Source organism: Bombina bombina, chromosome 4, assembly GCF_027579735.1.
Source record: "Bombina bombina isolate aBomBom1 chromosome 4, aBomBom1.pri, whole genome shotgun sequence".
NCBI classification, from domain to species: Eukaryota; Metazoa; Chordata; class Amphibia; order Anura; family Bombinatoridae; genus Bombina; species Bombina bombina.
Genome location: NC_069502.1, coordinates 861,158,312 through 861,174,186, shown reverse-complemented (window position 1 = coordinate 861,174,186; position 15,875 = coordinate 861,158,312). Strand labels below are relative to the sequence as shown.

The following is a 15,875-nucleotide window of genomic DNA, read 5'->3' as shown; positions in this document are numbered from 1 at the left end:
AGAGGGTAAGAAAATCACCCCTAAACACTGTTTGTAACATTCCTTTTCTACAAATTAAGCTCACTGAGGATACAAAGAGGTAACTGTGAAACCGTAATATATTACAACATAAATATAAGGATAAAGAACACAGCCCTCAGTAATTTATCTCCAATTACTTACAAATGCTTTGATGAACTTTTTAGATACACAAAATTACAACCAATATAAGTAAACAGCCATTGTGGGGACACCATTTATAATCAGTCTTGCATATAAATTGTTTTAACTAATTGTTCGTTTTTGCTACATATTTGTAATTTTAAAGTTGATGAAATATAGATATAAAATATCAAATAGAGACAAATATTATTAATTGTGTTGAAATAAAAGAATACATTCTATCTAAAATCTTTGAACAAAGGATACAAAAGAGCAGATAAATCCTTTTATTTGTGTATGAAACAAATGTATATCTGAATTTTAGAAATTTTATGAATTGATCGATATAGTGTTGCAACATTTGGGGATTGTGATTTATTTTATCTTGGTATTATCATGTTTTTATTTTGAAAATAAATTGTAGAAGAATTTTTCACTTATTCTGTCCAAGGTCCAGTTTTTTCTACATATTTAGCTAACGACCTCCATACACACCTTTATCCCTTTTGCAGATTAAGCGCCTAATTTCCATAACTTTTTCACTTTATACACCTTTCTATCTGGGAAGTAGATAGTAGGAGAATAAGGCAAGGGATATTAACTCTTAAAGGGGCAGTCTAGTCAAAATTAAACTTTCATGATTCAGATAGGGCATGTAATTTTAAACAACTTTCCAATTTACATCTATTATCTAATTTGCTCAGTTCTGTAGATATCCTTTGTTGAAGAAATAGCAATGCACATGTGTGAACCAATCACACAAGGCCTCTATGTGCAGCAACCAATCAGCAGCTACTGAGCATATCTAGATATGCTTTTCAGCAAGTGATATCAAGAGAATGAAGCAAATGAAATAATAGAAGTAAATTAGAAAGTTGTTTAAAATGACATGCTCTTTCTATATCACAAAAGAAAAAAATTGGGTTTCATGTCCCTTTAAGCGCTAGTTTATTTAACCCCCTTTTTTTGCTATCTTATGAAGTGATGTCAGGCTTAGGCTAATAAAGAATAAACTGTTATTTATATGGTATAATCAAGTAGTAATATGTGCAGAAGAGGAAGTGCTATTGTATAGAATGGCCCTAAGCATGTGTACATAATATGCCATATATAGATAATACCTGCACATACACCAACTAGCTGGTTAGTTTGCTCACATCCTGTGCCTGAAAACTACATCCTATATTATAAAAGACAAGAGTTTGTCTGAAGCCGTCATGCGCAGTTCAGACAAACACTTGGCCTTAGACAGCAGCTGATCGCACGCGCAGGGGTGAATGACAGCAGCGCGAGGACCCGGCAAGTGGAGGGGGAGAGGGCTGATCGCACGTGCAGGGCCAGCAGCGAGATTTTATATATATATATATATATATATATATATATATATATATATATATATATATATATATATATATATATATATATATATATATATATATATATATATATATATATAAACATGGCCCGTGTGAACGGGCTTTAGGACTAGTTCCATATGTTCTGGTTCATTTATAGTTTACATTTTATATTTATTGTTATTTCTGTATCACTTGGTGTATTTTTACTTATTACTTAGTGACTCCAATTACCTTCATTTCCATTTGCCTCCAATAAGTTTAATCAATTAGTGTTATCAGCAATCACAGCCACACTACACTCAAAATTCAGCTCCCTATGTTCAATGAACAAGAGGTACTTATACAGTTTATTTTGTCTGGTCATTTTATCTCTGTACATTGTATTGTGCCCAAAAATACAGGAATGTATCCTGCAGTTTCCAGAAATAGACGTTGCAACATGTTACACAGTGATTTCTTGATCTTTGCAGAAGCTTACTTATTTTTTTCCTTAAAGGGACACTGAACCCAAAAAAAATTTCTTTCGTGATTCAGAGCATGCAATTTTAAGCAACTTTCTCATTTAATCCTATTATCAAAATTTCTTCATTTGGTATCTTTGTTTGAAAAGCAAGAATGTAAGTTTACATGCTGGCCCATTTTTGGTGAACAACCTGGGTTGTTCTTGCTGATTGGTCGATAAATTCACCCACCAATAAACAAGGGCTGTCCAGGGTACTGAACCAAAAAAATAGCTTAGATGCCTTCTTTTTCAAATAAAGATAGTAAAAGAACAAAGAAAAATTGATAAAAGGAGTAAATTTCTAAAGTTGCTTAAAATTGCATGCTCTATCTGAATCACAAAAGAAAAAAATTGGGTTCAGTGTCCTTTTAATCGACCTCAGCAAAGGAGATATTGAAGAAGTTGCTCAGGGGTTGTGCCTCTGTACTGCAAAACAATGTGAATATTGCTTAACTGTTTAAATGCTTGTAAACATGTATTTTGCATTCAGAGATTTGCAATGCAGCTCTTAATTGCTGATAAATACTTTGCATACGTAAAACATTTATTGTGTACACAGATATTTTGTAATGCTGTCCTTAATTTCTGATATATGCCTTGCACATAAAACAATGACTTATTCCCCTTTAACCAGAGTGTTTCAGCAATCACATTGGCCTTCTATTATGCCAGACTCATTAAGTGTTACACAAGTGCACAGATTGGCTACACAAGTGGATTGTCTTGTTATGTGACCATGATGAGATGGAGAATATGATAACAGGATACACACAGGTGATGTGAGAGGGGTCAGTAATGTTTTTGTTTCACTCTTGCAGCGTGTGACTAACTCACTGACAGCGAGTCACATGACCGGGGACAAGATGACAACAGAGAAAATACTGACCCACACCCTGCAGATCGTGTACCTGCTGACAGGGGAGGTGAGAGCTGATGGAATATGTGTCATAATAACAGCGCATGTCCATGCGACCGTCTGTATTTGTTTATTTACATTTATTTTTAGTGTACATACATTCTAAATGTTTGAAAATAGAATAGGCTGATTGAAGCCTGACATACCCTCGCTCATCCTGTACATAGGCTATACTACCTTTTCACACTAAGGGCCACATTACATGTTATTTCATGAAATTTGTTTATTAAAAAAAAAAGCTATAATCACCTGAAAAACAGGGTTAGATTATTTAGGGGATCTTAGTGGTGGTTATTGTTGTGGGGGCCTGGCAGTTTAGGGAACCTGTAATTACTGCATGTGATGCAATAATTTAGCTACAAACAGCAAACAAGTATTTTGTTACATATTTTACCCTTTGACTTCTAATAGCAAATCGAGCAATACTGATTGCCTGAAGCACAGACCAATGTAATTTAGTTCAGATAAGTTGTGTCATATAGATTAGTTTAAAGGTCTATAGAAATGCACCAATTACAGGACCCCCCCCCCCCCCCATATCATATCACTGACTGATCATAGAGGTTAGCAGTACTGGTGAATAACATTATACCAGTGTCAGGGCACAGTGACTCTCTTTACTGACACATCTGGCCCTTTGTGTATTCCCTACCTATGGTCTGTGTCACTGCATGTTGTCAATGCCATTACCCTGGCTCTGTCGGTAAACATTTTGACAAAAAACCAGTCCCTGTGTCAGCGCTGAATAAGTTGTGTGTGTTTCAGGTGCCTATAAAGTGTGATGATGTTGCCGCAGGGTGGATTTGATTTAAATTGTGAGTTAAATCACTAGCCATTAAGACCTATTTTTATAACAATTTAAATCATATTTTTCATTTTTAGAATAATAACTTATCAGATTAATTTTTCCAGTTATATCAGACCATTACTGATTTGGTTATATATCATTAGCTATGCATAGGTAGATCATTGAAATTATTAGGAGGTGAGCTATCTTCGGTTTAATAGCTTAATCGTACATATTTTATCAACTTTTCAGCTGTACTTTATTGTAAAGAGAAACATTATTACCTTAATAACAATTGAAATGGTTTTATTTAACTAAAACAATAAAATATTTTATTTTTTAATGCTTGCCCCTCCATTCTTACCCTTAGGTCCTTGTTTAGATGTAATCCACTACAAATAATCTTCTATTTATCGAGATAATTTATATTTCGGGATGAATACGTTTAGGATTAGAACGTATCCTTAAATAGAACTTATCTTTAAATAGATTTTTCCTCCATAAAGCATTTTAAGTTTTAAAAAATGATTTAAATAAAAAAAAAAAAATCTGATTTTTTTTAATTTGTTTTTAAAACATTGATTTGTTCCACCCTATATTGTCGTGTATTTCTCTAAGGAGGAGTCCGGTTATATAGAGGGACACAAGGAGCATTACACGGACTTCATGATGGAGACTCGCCAAGCACTAACGGCTATGGAGATCCCAGGAAATGAGAGCTCAGGTAACCCTGTGTAGTAATAAATATCTTACTCAGGAAATGCACAAACACTACTGACGTGACTGACAGAGAGAAAATCTACAGTGAATCTGTCATCTGTGATCTAATGAGCTGTCTGATTATAAACAAGCTTTGTATCTAATATAAATACAATCTCTAATAAAAAGGTATAGCCTTTATACCGTGTGCCACTTTGTGTCTGTATTAATATAAATACAAGAACATTTTTTAAAGGGGTGTAAGAGACATTTTGTCAGGAATATTACAGCAATTTATATATATATTTTTTCGATACTGCAAAAAGTGTTTCATGATTAAAAAAAAATAAACTAATTTTATTCTCTATTAGAACCAACAGGTCACAGTGATGTAAATCTAGACACAGGAGCTGCAGAACAGGTGCTGCGAGTGGATACAGGTGAGGGCTCTATGGCAGAAGCTGCTGTTATTTATTTACAATGTGAAATGATTTAATTCCTGTTAATAATTATGAAACTCAGATTAACAATGTGTGAATATAGTTCTGTGCTCATAAATAAAAAATGATACTTAATTTTATGAGTCCACACATGATTCTTTTGTTCTTAAAGGGACATGAAGCCCAAAATGTTTCTTTTCTAATTCAGATAGAATATACATTCTTAAACCAGTTCCTAGTGTACTTCCATTATACGTTTTGTTTCATGCTCTTGGTAACCTTTATTTAATGAAAAGTAATGCACTACTGGGAGCTAGCTGACAACATTGGTAAGCCAATGACGAGGCATGTAAGTACAGCCACCAATCCAAAGCTGGCTCCCAGCTTCTGAGCCTACATAGGTATGCTTTTAAGCAAAGGATATCAAAAGAACAATGCAAATTAGATAATAGTAAATTGAAAATATGTTTAAAGGGGCATTAAACACTAAATGCCAGATAGAATGATGCATTCAAAGAAAAGATTAGTTTTGAGAATAACATGTAGATGTTTTTTTTCAAGTTTTATTAGCCGTTTAAATATTTGAAAAATAAGAGAAATGTTTTGGTATCTATGAAACAATGGGAGCTGCCATGTTGTTGTAACTTAGGTTACCTCAATTTCAGAATAGAATTACAGGAAAAAGAGACAAAATAAACCACAAGTTTTTTGTATATACGTTTTATCATCTTATTTTTACCAACTCAAAGTGTTTAATGTCCCTTTAATTTTGTAAGTTTTATCTGAATCATAAATGAAACATTTTGGGTTTCATATACATAACCTGAGTGACTGTTCTGGGCTTGCAGTGTTTTAATGTTTTTATTATTGTGTCTGTGAAATAAACCGTTGTATAAGGAAGAGTCCCTGCTCTGACGCGGTTAATTCACTTCAGTGTGCTGTTATCTAGAGCTGCTGAAGCTCTATACTATATGAGTAACTCACCATGCAGCTGTGAGTTTGTTGGGTTCATACTGTGGTGTTTTCAGCTTTTTGAGGATATCTGAGTGAATCTTATAACGAAGTACTTAAGGGGGCGCTTTATCAAGCTGAGGCAGACAGGGGCGCACAAATGCGCCACTGTCCGCCGCAGCTTGCCTTTGGCAGGCTAAATTCCCCTGGCGGAATTCAGCATTGCACAAAAGTGCTATTTTGTGCTCGTGTGCAATCCTGCCCGCGCACAGCCAACCACGCGCGGGCAGGAGCTTTCAATCTCCCAGGTCGGACTAGACCGGGGAGATTGAAATCTGACACCTAAGAGGTGGCAAAAAGGTAGGGAAGCAGCGGTCTTACGACCACTGCTTGTTAAATACGGCATGCAGGTTCTCTTGTGAGAACCTGCAGTCGTAGGCAGGCTTTCGCCTGCCGAAAGGGTTAAATAAATCGACCCCTTACCCACATTAAAGGGATAGCTTAGATGCATTCTTTTTCAAATAAAGGTAGCAAGAGAACCAAGAAAAAATGACAATAGGAGTAAATTACAAAGTTGCTTAAAATTGCATGCTCTATCTGAATCACAAGAGACAATTTGGGTTCAGTGTCCCTTTAAGAACAAAAGAATTGTGTACTCACTGTATAAAGGGAGAAAATATAACTTGGGGCTCAGTGAGCTGTGAATGAGAATTAAAGGGACATTAAACACTAAATAAATGCTAGATATAATGATGCATTCAAACAAAAGATTAGTCTGAGAATAACATGTAGATGTATTTTTTTTTGTTTCATTAGTTGTTTGAATATTGATAAAATAAGTGTAAAGTTTTAGTGTCTATAAAACAATAGGGGCTGCCATGTTGTAACTTAGGTTACCTTCTCTGCTGTGGCCAATTATAAACGGTTATAAATAGGTCACTAGAGTGTGCAGCCAATGGATGTGTGGAATGTAACAGTGTTCTGCACTTCCATTTCTAACAGAAACTAAAAAGCTCACAATTTCAGAATTGAATTGCAGGAAACTGTGACAAAATTATTTATGAAAGTATATTGCAGACTTTTTATTATATATACAATTTATTATTTTAAATTACCATCTCAACGTGTTTAATGTCCTTTTAAATAAAAGGGTATATTACATGACTTTGTTCAGGAGATTAAGGGATATTATAGAACAAACTATCCTATAGTTCTGTAGCCTCCATATATACTGAAAGGGAAGTTTGTAATGTACTCAATATTAAATGGCTGCTTAGCTTTTATTTTATCTCTGAGAGATCTGTGCAGGAGCTCAAACACACATGGTGCCAGTCTCAGGGCATATCAAGCATCTTATTGTTACATACACATTATGTGCCCATTTATCTGTCAGTCAAGCACATGCACAGAGCTTACACAGCAATAAGAAGTGTCATATGGACCCATGGGCAAATAAATAGTGCCAGTCTCAGAGCTCCTATCTGCCTACCTAGGTTTAGTCTTCGACAAAGACTTTTAGAAGAACAAAGCAAATTTGATAATAGAAGTAAATTAGAAAGTTGTTTAAAAGTGCATGCTCTTTGTGAAAGATGAATTTTTCATTTTGACTTTACTGTCCCTTTTAAATGTTGAATATGCTATTTAGATATGTTTTTCAACAAAGAGAATGAAGAAGATTAGATAATAGAAGTAAATTGAAATAAAATAGCATGCTCTTTTTAAATCATACAAGATCAAAAGCGTGTTTCATGTCCCTTTTAAATATCAGATGAGTCTTCATGATATCACATCATGTTGTTTTGGGTTATCAAGTGTGTATGATATCTAATCAAAAGTGCTGTATTGTACCTGTTTCAGGTATAGGGACTGTTGGAAAACTAATGCTGTATTGTCCCCATGTCAGGTATTGGGACTGTTGGAATACTAGTGAGGTATTGCCCCATGTCAGGTATTGGGACTGTTGGAATACTAGTGCTGTATTGTCCCCATGTCTGGTATTGGGACTGTTGGAATACTAGTGCTGTATTGTCCCCATGTCGGTTATTCGGACTGTTGGAATACTAGTGCTGTATTACACCAATGCCAGGTATAGGGGATGTTGGAATACTAGTGCTGTATTGTCCCCATACCAGGTATAGAGGCTGATGGAATACTAGTGCTGTATTGTCTTCTTGTCAGGTATAGGGGATGTTGGGAAAACTAGTTCCTCATTGTTGTGCTTTTAAAATACTAGTGTTTTATTATCCAGATGTCAGGGTATAGGGGATGTTGGAATACTAGTGCTGCATTTTCCTATGTCAGGTATAGAAGATTTTGAAATACTAGTGCTGTATTGTCACCATGCCAGGTATAGGGGCTGTTGAAATACTAGTGCTTTATTGTTGCGATTTCAGGTATAGGGGATGTTGGAATAAAAGTGCTGTATTGTCCCCATGCCAGGTATAGGGAATATTGGAATACTAGTGCTGTATTTTCCCAATGCTAGGAATAGGGGCTGTTTGAATTTGTAAAGCATAATGTAACTGATTCCCAGCTAACTCAATTTACTGATACAGGATGTATTTACTTCGGTTTTAATGTTACATGGATTTTTCCATATAGCTTTTTTTGGAAATAGAAACTTACATCAGAGTATACTTAGTAATACCGGCTGATCACGAAGAGGGGCGGAGTTGAAGTATGGCACCGGCTTAAACTCTCTGTGGAAAGATATAGTGTAATTGCTTGGAAGTACTCAGACACTTAGTGATCATTGTTAAGCCTATTATACTATTGTTTTTAATAAATTGCAATTTGTATCCAGTATCCGTGACTACTGTATCCTGTTAAACTTTTAGATTGTTCTATTGAGCGCAATTTCTAGAGCTGTTGAAGCTCTAATAACTGATAATGAGGTTGTGATTTGTAAAACTGAGCTATTCTTCTCACAAACAGTTTCACGTTATGGATCTGTTTTTTTCTCTATGGATCCGTTATGTGCAGACTATGGTTATACCTCATTAAACAATCTTTTTAACATCTGATTAGTTTTGATATTTATTTGGGTTTCTATATATATTGTGTATTGGGTTCTGTCACATTTTATTATTGTTTTAGTAAATTCAGTAGATGGTTTTTTTTTTGGTTTTTTTTCTTTTAAAAAAAAACCGAACTGTTTGCTTTTTATCAAATCGGGGTATACAGGGATATAACAGTACTGACAGTTTGGAGTCAAGAATGAATGTTTTTTTATTTTTTCACCCCTTCTTTTTTATTAACAGTAGTAACAGAAGTGTGTGTGAAAGGTTGAAATTAATGGACTTTTATCAGCCAGTAATACTAAAACTATGTGACTGTTTAACAGATGAAAAGTACCACAGTGTGTGTATTGTCTATCAAAAATAGAGGAATAGAGAAAAGTGGGTGTTTACATATGTAACAGAAAATGTGTAGTTGTCAGTAATGGTGGTTAAAAACATAATCCGCAGTGGAAAAAGCACAAAGCTTCAAACAGCCTGAACCCACCTAATAAAGATCTTCTGATAGTGAACAGCCCAAGTTCAATCCTGTCCTACAGAGTTCCTCTCTCCCTGAAGGCATTGTATTTTAAAAGGGATTCATTCCCTGTGTATTCTTTGTAACAATTTATGCTACAATTTGTTACCCTGTTCATTAAATACTTTGAAACGGCTACTACCAGGTGCTTCCGTTTTTCCTTTCTCCTACATCGGTGTGTCCGGTCCACGGCTTCATCCTTACTTGTGGGAATATTCTCTTCCCTAACAGGAAATGGCAAAGAGAGCACAGCAAAAGCTGCCCATATAGCTCCCCCTCTGGCTCCGCCCCCCAGTCATTCTCTTTGCCGCTCTGAACAAGTATCATCTCCACGGGGATGGTAAAGAGTATGTGGTGTTAGTTGTAGTTTTATTTCTTCTATCAAGAGTTTGTTATTTTAAAATAGTGCCGGTTTGTACTATTTACTCTACAACAGAAAGTGATGAAGAGTTCTGTTAAAAGAGGAGTATGATTTTAGCAACAGTAACTAAAATCCATTGCTGTTCCCACGCAGGACTTTTGAAACCAGAGAACTTCAGTTGGGGGGAACAGTTTGCAGACTTTTCTGCTCCAGGTATGACCAGTCTCTTTTCTAACAAGACATAGTAATGCAAGAAGACTGTCATTTTCCCTTATGGGATCGGTAAGCCATTTTCTTAGATTCACAACAGAAGGAAGGCTTATAAATGGGCTCTATACTGGTTGACACTATTGTGGGCTAAATCGATTGATTTATATAATATTTTTATGACTTTTGGTGTGTTTTGTGACTTTGAAACACTTTTGGGAACGTTTTTATTACGCCTGGCTGTTGTTTAGACACCTAATCTAGTCAGGAAGGCCCCTTCACTCTGGTATGCAGAGGGAGGAGGCCTCATTTTCGCGCCTCAGTTGCGCAGTTACTTTTGGAAGCAGTGCATGCAGCTTCATGTGAGAGGTTCCTGTGGCCATAAAAACGATTTCAAGAAGGCTTATTTCTGTGGTGATTAACCCCCAAGGAAGGTAAAAGCCGCAGCAAAGGCTGTGGCAGGGACTGTAGTGGGTTTAAACTGGTAAATTGAACAATTAGCTCCGGTTTGCTCATTTAAGGGGTTCGAGACTTAAAATTTGTTGTGCAATACTTTCAAAGCATTAAGACACTAGGGTGCAAATTTTGTAAAGATCGGATATTTCCTTCATAGTTTTTCAAACATCCAGAAATAAAGTGTGCTCTTTTTATTATTTAAAGAGACAGTAACGGTTTTGTTTAAAAACGGTTTTATTGCATTAATAGCCTGCCAAAGTCTGTCTAACATGTCTATACCTTCAGATAGCATATGTTCTGTGTGTATGGAGGCCAAGGTGGTTCCCCCTTTAAATTTATGTTCAAATTGTGCCATGGTTTCCAAACAAAGTAAGGACAGTACTGTCACATTTAATAAGGTTGCCCAAGATAATTCTTCAAATGAAGGTAGTGGGGATAGCTCATCATCCTCTCCTTCTGTGTCAACACCAGTTATGCCCGCGCAGGCGATACCTAGTACATCTAGCGCGCCAATGCTTGTTACTATGCAGCAATTAACTGCAGTAATGGATAATTCTATAGCAAATCTTTTATCCAAACTGCCAGCATTTCCCAGAAAGCGTGATTGCTCAGTTTTAAATACAGAGGATGAGCAAGTGGGCGCTGACGATAATTTATCTGTTATACCCTCACACCAGTCTGAATTGGCAGTGAGGGAGGTTCTGTCTGAGGGAGAAATTTCTGATTCAGGAAAAGTTTCTCAGCAGGCAGAACCTGATATTGTGGCATTTAAATTTAAGTTAGAACATCTCCGCGCCCTGCTTGAGGAGGTGCTAACTACTCTTGATGATTGTGACTCTGGTGATTCCAGAGAAATTGTGCAAAATGGACGAATTCTTAGAGGTCCCTGTGCACGCTGATGCCTTTCCGATACCCAAGAGGGTGGCGGACATAGTGACTAAGGAGTGGGAGAAGCCAGGTATACCTTTTGTCCCACCTCCTATATTTAAGAAAATGTTCCCCATTGTCGACCCCAGAAGGGACGCATGGCAAACAGTCCCTAAGGTTGAGGGGGCAGTTTCTACGTTGGCCAAGCGCACAACTATTCCCATTGAGGACAGTTGTGCTTTCAAAGATCCTATGGATAAAAAATTGGAAGGATTGCTTAAAAAGATATTTGTTCAGCAAGGTTTTCTTCTCCAACTAATTTCGTGCATTATTCCTGTCACCACGGCGGCGTCTTTTTGGTTCGAGGAACTAGAAAATTCGCTCCATAAGGAGACTCCATATGAGGAAGTCATGGACAGAATTCACGCACTAAAGTTGGCTAATTCCTTTATTTTAGATGCCGCTTTTCAATTGGCTAAATTAGCGGCGAAAAATTCAGGTTTTGCAATAGTGGCGCGCAGAGCGCTTTGGCTAAAATCTTGGTCGGCGGATGTGTCGTCCAAGACAAAACTACTTAATATTCCTTTCAAAGGTAAGACCCTTTTTGGGCCAGAATTGAAGGAGATTATTTCAGACATCACTGGGGGAAAGGGCCATGCCCTCCCACAGGATAGGCCTTTCAAGGCTAAGAACAAATCTAATTTTCGTTCCTTTCGCAATTTCAGGAACGGACCGTCTCCTAACTCTGCAGCCTCTAGACAAGAGGGTAACGCTTCCCAGCCTAAACCAGCATGGAAACCAATGCAAGGCTGGAACAAGGGTAAACAGGCCAAGAAGCCTGCTGCTGCTACCAAGACAGCATGAAGGGGTAGCCCCCGATCCGGGACCGGATCTAGTAGGGGGCAGACTTTCTCTCTTTGCTCAGGCTTGGGCAAGAGATGTTCCGGATCCCTGGGCACTAGAAATAGTCTCTCAGGGGTATCTTCTAGAGTTCAAGGAACTTCCTCCAAGGGGAAGGTTCCACATGTCTCGCTTATCTTCAGACCAGATAAAGAGACAGGCATTCTTACATTGCGTAGGAGACCTATTAAAGATGGGAGTGATACACCCAGTTCCAACAGCGGAACAAGGTCTGGGGTTTTACTCAAACCTGTTTGTAGTTCCCAAAAAAGAGGGAACTTTCAGGCCAATTCTGGATTTAAAAATTCTAAACAAATTCCTCAGAGTTCCATCATTCAAAATGGAAACCATTCGAACGATTTTACCAACAATCCAGGAGGGTCAATACATGACTACCGTGGACTTAAAGGATGCGTACCTACATATTCCTATCCACAAAGATCATCATTAGTTCCTAAGGTTCGCCTTTCTGGACAAACATTACCAGTTCGTGGCTCTTCTGTTCGGTTTAGCCACTGCTCCCAGAATTTTCACAGAGGTGCTAGGGTCCCTACTAGCGGTTCTAAGACCGAGGGGCATTGCGATGGCACCTTACTTAGACGACATCCTAATCCAAGCGTCGTCCCTTTCCAGATCAAGGGCTCATACAGACATTGTATTTGCCTTTCTCAGGTCTCACGGGTGGAAGGTGAACGTAGAAAAGAGTTCCCTTTCTGGGAACAATAATAGATTCTGTAGAAATGAAGATTTTTCTGACAGAGGTCAGAAAATTAAAGCTTCTAAACGCTTGTCAAGTTCTTCACTCTATTCCTCAGCCTTCCATAGCTCAGTGCATGGAGGTAATAGGACTAATGGTTGCAGCAATGGACGTGGTTCCTTTTGCTCGAATTCATCTAAGACCATTGCAACTGTGCATGCTCAAACAGTGGAATGGGGATTATGCAGACTTATCTCCCCAGATTCAAGTAGACCAGGTAACCAGAGACTCACTCCGCTGGTGGTTGACTCAGGATCACCTGTCTCAGGGAATGAGTTTCCGCAGACCAGAGTGGGTCATCGTCACGACCGACGCCAGTCTCTTAGGCTGGGGCGCGGTCTGGGACTTCCTGAAAGCTCAGGGTCTATGGTCTCGGGAAGAGTCCCTTCTCCCAATAAACATTTTGGAACTGAGAGCGATATTCAATGCGCTCCTGGCCTGGCCTCACCTAGCGAAGGCCAGATTCATAAGATTTCAGTCGGACAACATGATGACTGTAGCGTACATCAATCATCAGGGAGGAACAAAGAGTTCCTTGGCGATGACAGAGGTATCCAAGATCATCAAATGGGCGGAGGATCACTCCTTCCACCTATCTGCAATCCACATCCCAGGAGTAGACAACTGGGAGGCGGATTATTTGAGTCGTCAGACTTTCCATCCGGGGGAGTGGGAACTCCACCCGGAGATCTTTGCCCAGTTAACTCAACTATGGGGCACTCCGGATATGGATCTGATGGCGTCTCGTCAGAACTTCAAAGTTCCTCGATACGGGTCCAGATCCAGGGATCCCAGGGCGACACTAGTGGATGCATTAGTGGCGCCTTGGTCGTTCAATCTAGCTTATGTGTTTCCACCGTTCCCTCTCCTTCCCAGGCTGGTAGCCAGGATCAAACAGAAGGCCTCGGTGATCCTAATAGCTCCTGCGTGGCCACGCAGGACTTGGTATGCAGACCTGGTGAATATGTCATCGGCTCCACCATGGAAGCTACCTTTTGAGACAGGATCTTCTAGTACAAGGTCCATTCGAACATCCAAATCTAGTCTCTCTGCAACTGACTGCTTGGAAATTGAACGCTTGATTCTATCTAAGCGTGGGTTTTCAGATTCAGTTATAGATACTCTGGTTCAAGCCAGAAAGCCTGTGACTAGGAAAATTTACCATAAGATATGGCACAAATATATCCATTGGTGCGAATCCAAGGGTTTCTCTTGGAGTAAAATCAAAATTCCTAGGATTCTTTCCTTTCTCCAAGAGGGTTTGGAGAAATGGGCGGAGGATCACTCCTTCCAGATGTGCCAGATGTTCAAGTGTTTGTACAGGCGTTAGTCAGAATCAAGCCTGTTTACAGACCTATGACTCCTCCATGGAGTCTAAACTTAGTTCTTTCAGATCTTCAAGGGGTTCCGTTTGAACCTTTGCATTCCATAGATATTAAGTTACTATCTTGGAAAGTTCTGTTTTAAGTTGCTATTTCTTCTGCTAGAAGAGTTTCTGAATTATCTGCTTTGCAGTGTACTTCTCCCTATCTGGTATTTCATGCAGATAAGGCTGTTTTACGTACCAAACCTGGTTTTCTTCCAAAAGTAGTTTCCAACAGGAATATTAACCAGGAAATAGTTGTTCCTTCTCTATGTCCGAATCCAGTTTCAAAGAAGGAACGTTTGTTACACAACCTAGACGTGGTCCGTGCTTTAAAATTCTATTTAGAAGCAACAAAGGATTTCAGACAAACATCATCTTTGTTTGTCGTTTACTCTGGTAAGAGGAGAGGGCAGAAAGCTACTGCTACCTCTCTTTCTTTTTGGCTGAAAAGCATCATCCGATTGGCTTATGAGACTGCCGGACGGCAGCCTCCTGAACGAATTACAGCTCACTCTACTAGAGCTGTGGCTTCCACATGGGCCTTCAAGAACGAGGCTTCTGTTGATCAGATCTGTAAGGCAGCGACTTGGTCTTCTCTGCATACTTTTGCCAAATTTTACAAATTTGATACTTATGCTTCTCGGAGGCTGTTTTTGGGAGAAAGGTTTTGCAAGCCGTGGTGCCTTCCGTTTTAGGTAACCTGACTTGTTCCCTCCCTTCATCCGTGTCCTATAGCTTTGGTATTGGTTCCCACAAGTAAGGATGAAGCCGTGGACCGGACACACCGATGTAGGAGAAAACAGAATTTATGTTTACCTGATAAATTTCTTTCTCCTACGGTGTGTCCGGTCCACGGCCCGCCCTGGCTTTTAGTCAGGTTTAAAAATTTTTTGTTTCTGTACACTACAGTCGCCACGGCACCCTATGGTTTCTCCTTTTTCTCCTAACCATCGGTCGAATGACTGGGGGGCGGAGCCAGAGGGGGAGCTATATGGGCAGCTTTTGCTGTGCTCTCTTTGCCATTTCCTGTTAGGGAAGAGAATATTCCCACAAGTAAGGATGAAGTCGTGGACCGGACACACCGTAGGAGAAAGAAATTTATCAGGTAAACATAAATTCGTTTTTTTTGGTTTCATCATGTGTGTATTGTCTGCCTGGTAAATACACAAACTATTTTATGGTAAAGTTATTTAAACTAGCTCATGTGATATAAAAACGGAATCTGCTTTATTTGTACAGACAATGGATACACTGATATAGTGAAAGTTGAGATAACAGAAGATCTGTGTGTAACACGTCATCTTGGAACCCCGAATGAGGAAACCAATGACAGTATCAGCTCAGGTGAGTGTGCACGTGTGTTGTGTCTGAGAGAGGCCGGTTACAGGTGTGTGTGTGTGTTTGTGTGAAAGGTGCTGGTTACTAGGTGAGTGTGCATGTGTGTTGTAGAAAAATGAGTTCCAAAAGTCTAACAAAAAAGAGTGCTTTACCCCTACAATTATATAGGAAAAATTCTCACTGAATAAAACAGGAGCGATTGTTTAACCATTTATACTTTATTTTTTTTAATGAACAAAAGTTTTTATTGAGTTTTACAGTGTATAATTTACATTTGACAAAGAATTCCATCTCT

At 38.5% G+C, this 15,875-nt stretch overlaps 1 protein-coding gene across 3 annotated transcripts in view; it reads left to right on the top strand.

Moving 5' to 3' along the window:
* LOC128657322 (uncharacterized) overlaps window positions 1-15,875 on the top strand; it is a 97,686-nt gene that overhangs the window by 23,911 nt on the left and 57,900 nt on the right. For all 3 annotated transcript variants that reach the window (XM_053711623.1, XM_053711624.1, XM_053711622.1), the window contains 4 exons: window positions 2,820-2,924; window positions 4,323-4,428; window positions 4,775-4,843; window positions 15,482-15,586. In XM_053711623.1, the coding sequence (XP_053567598.1) occupies window positions 2,820-2,924; window positions 4,323-4,428; window positions 4,775-4,843; window positions 15,482-15,586 (385 nt within the window). The remainder of the gene's footprint in view (window positions 1-2,819; window positions 2,925-4,322; window positions 4,429-4,774; window positions 4,844-15,481; window positions 15,587-15,875) is intronic.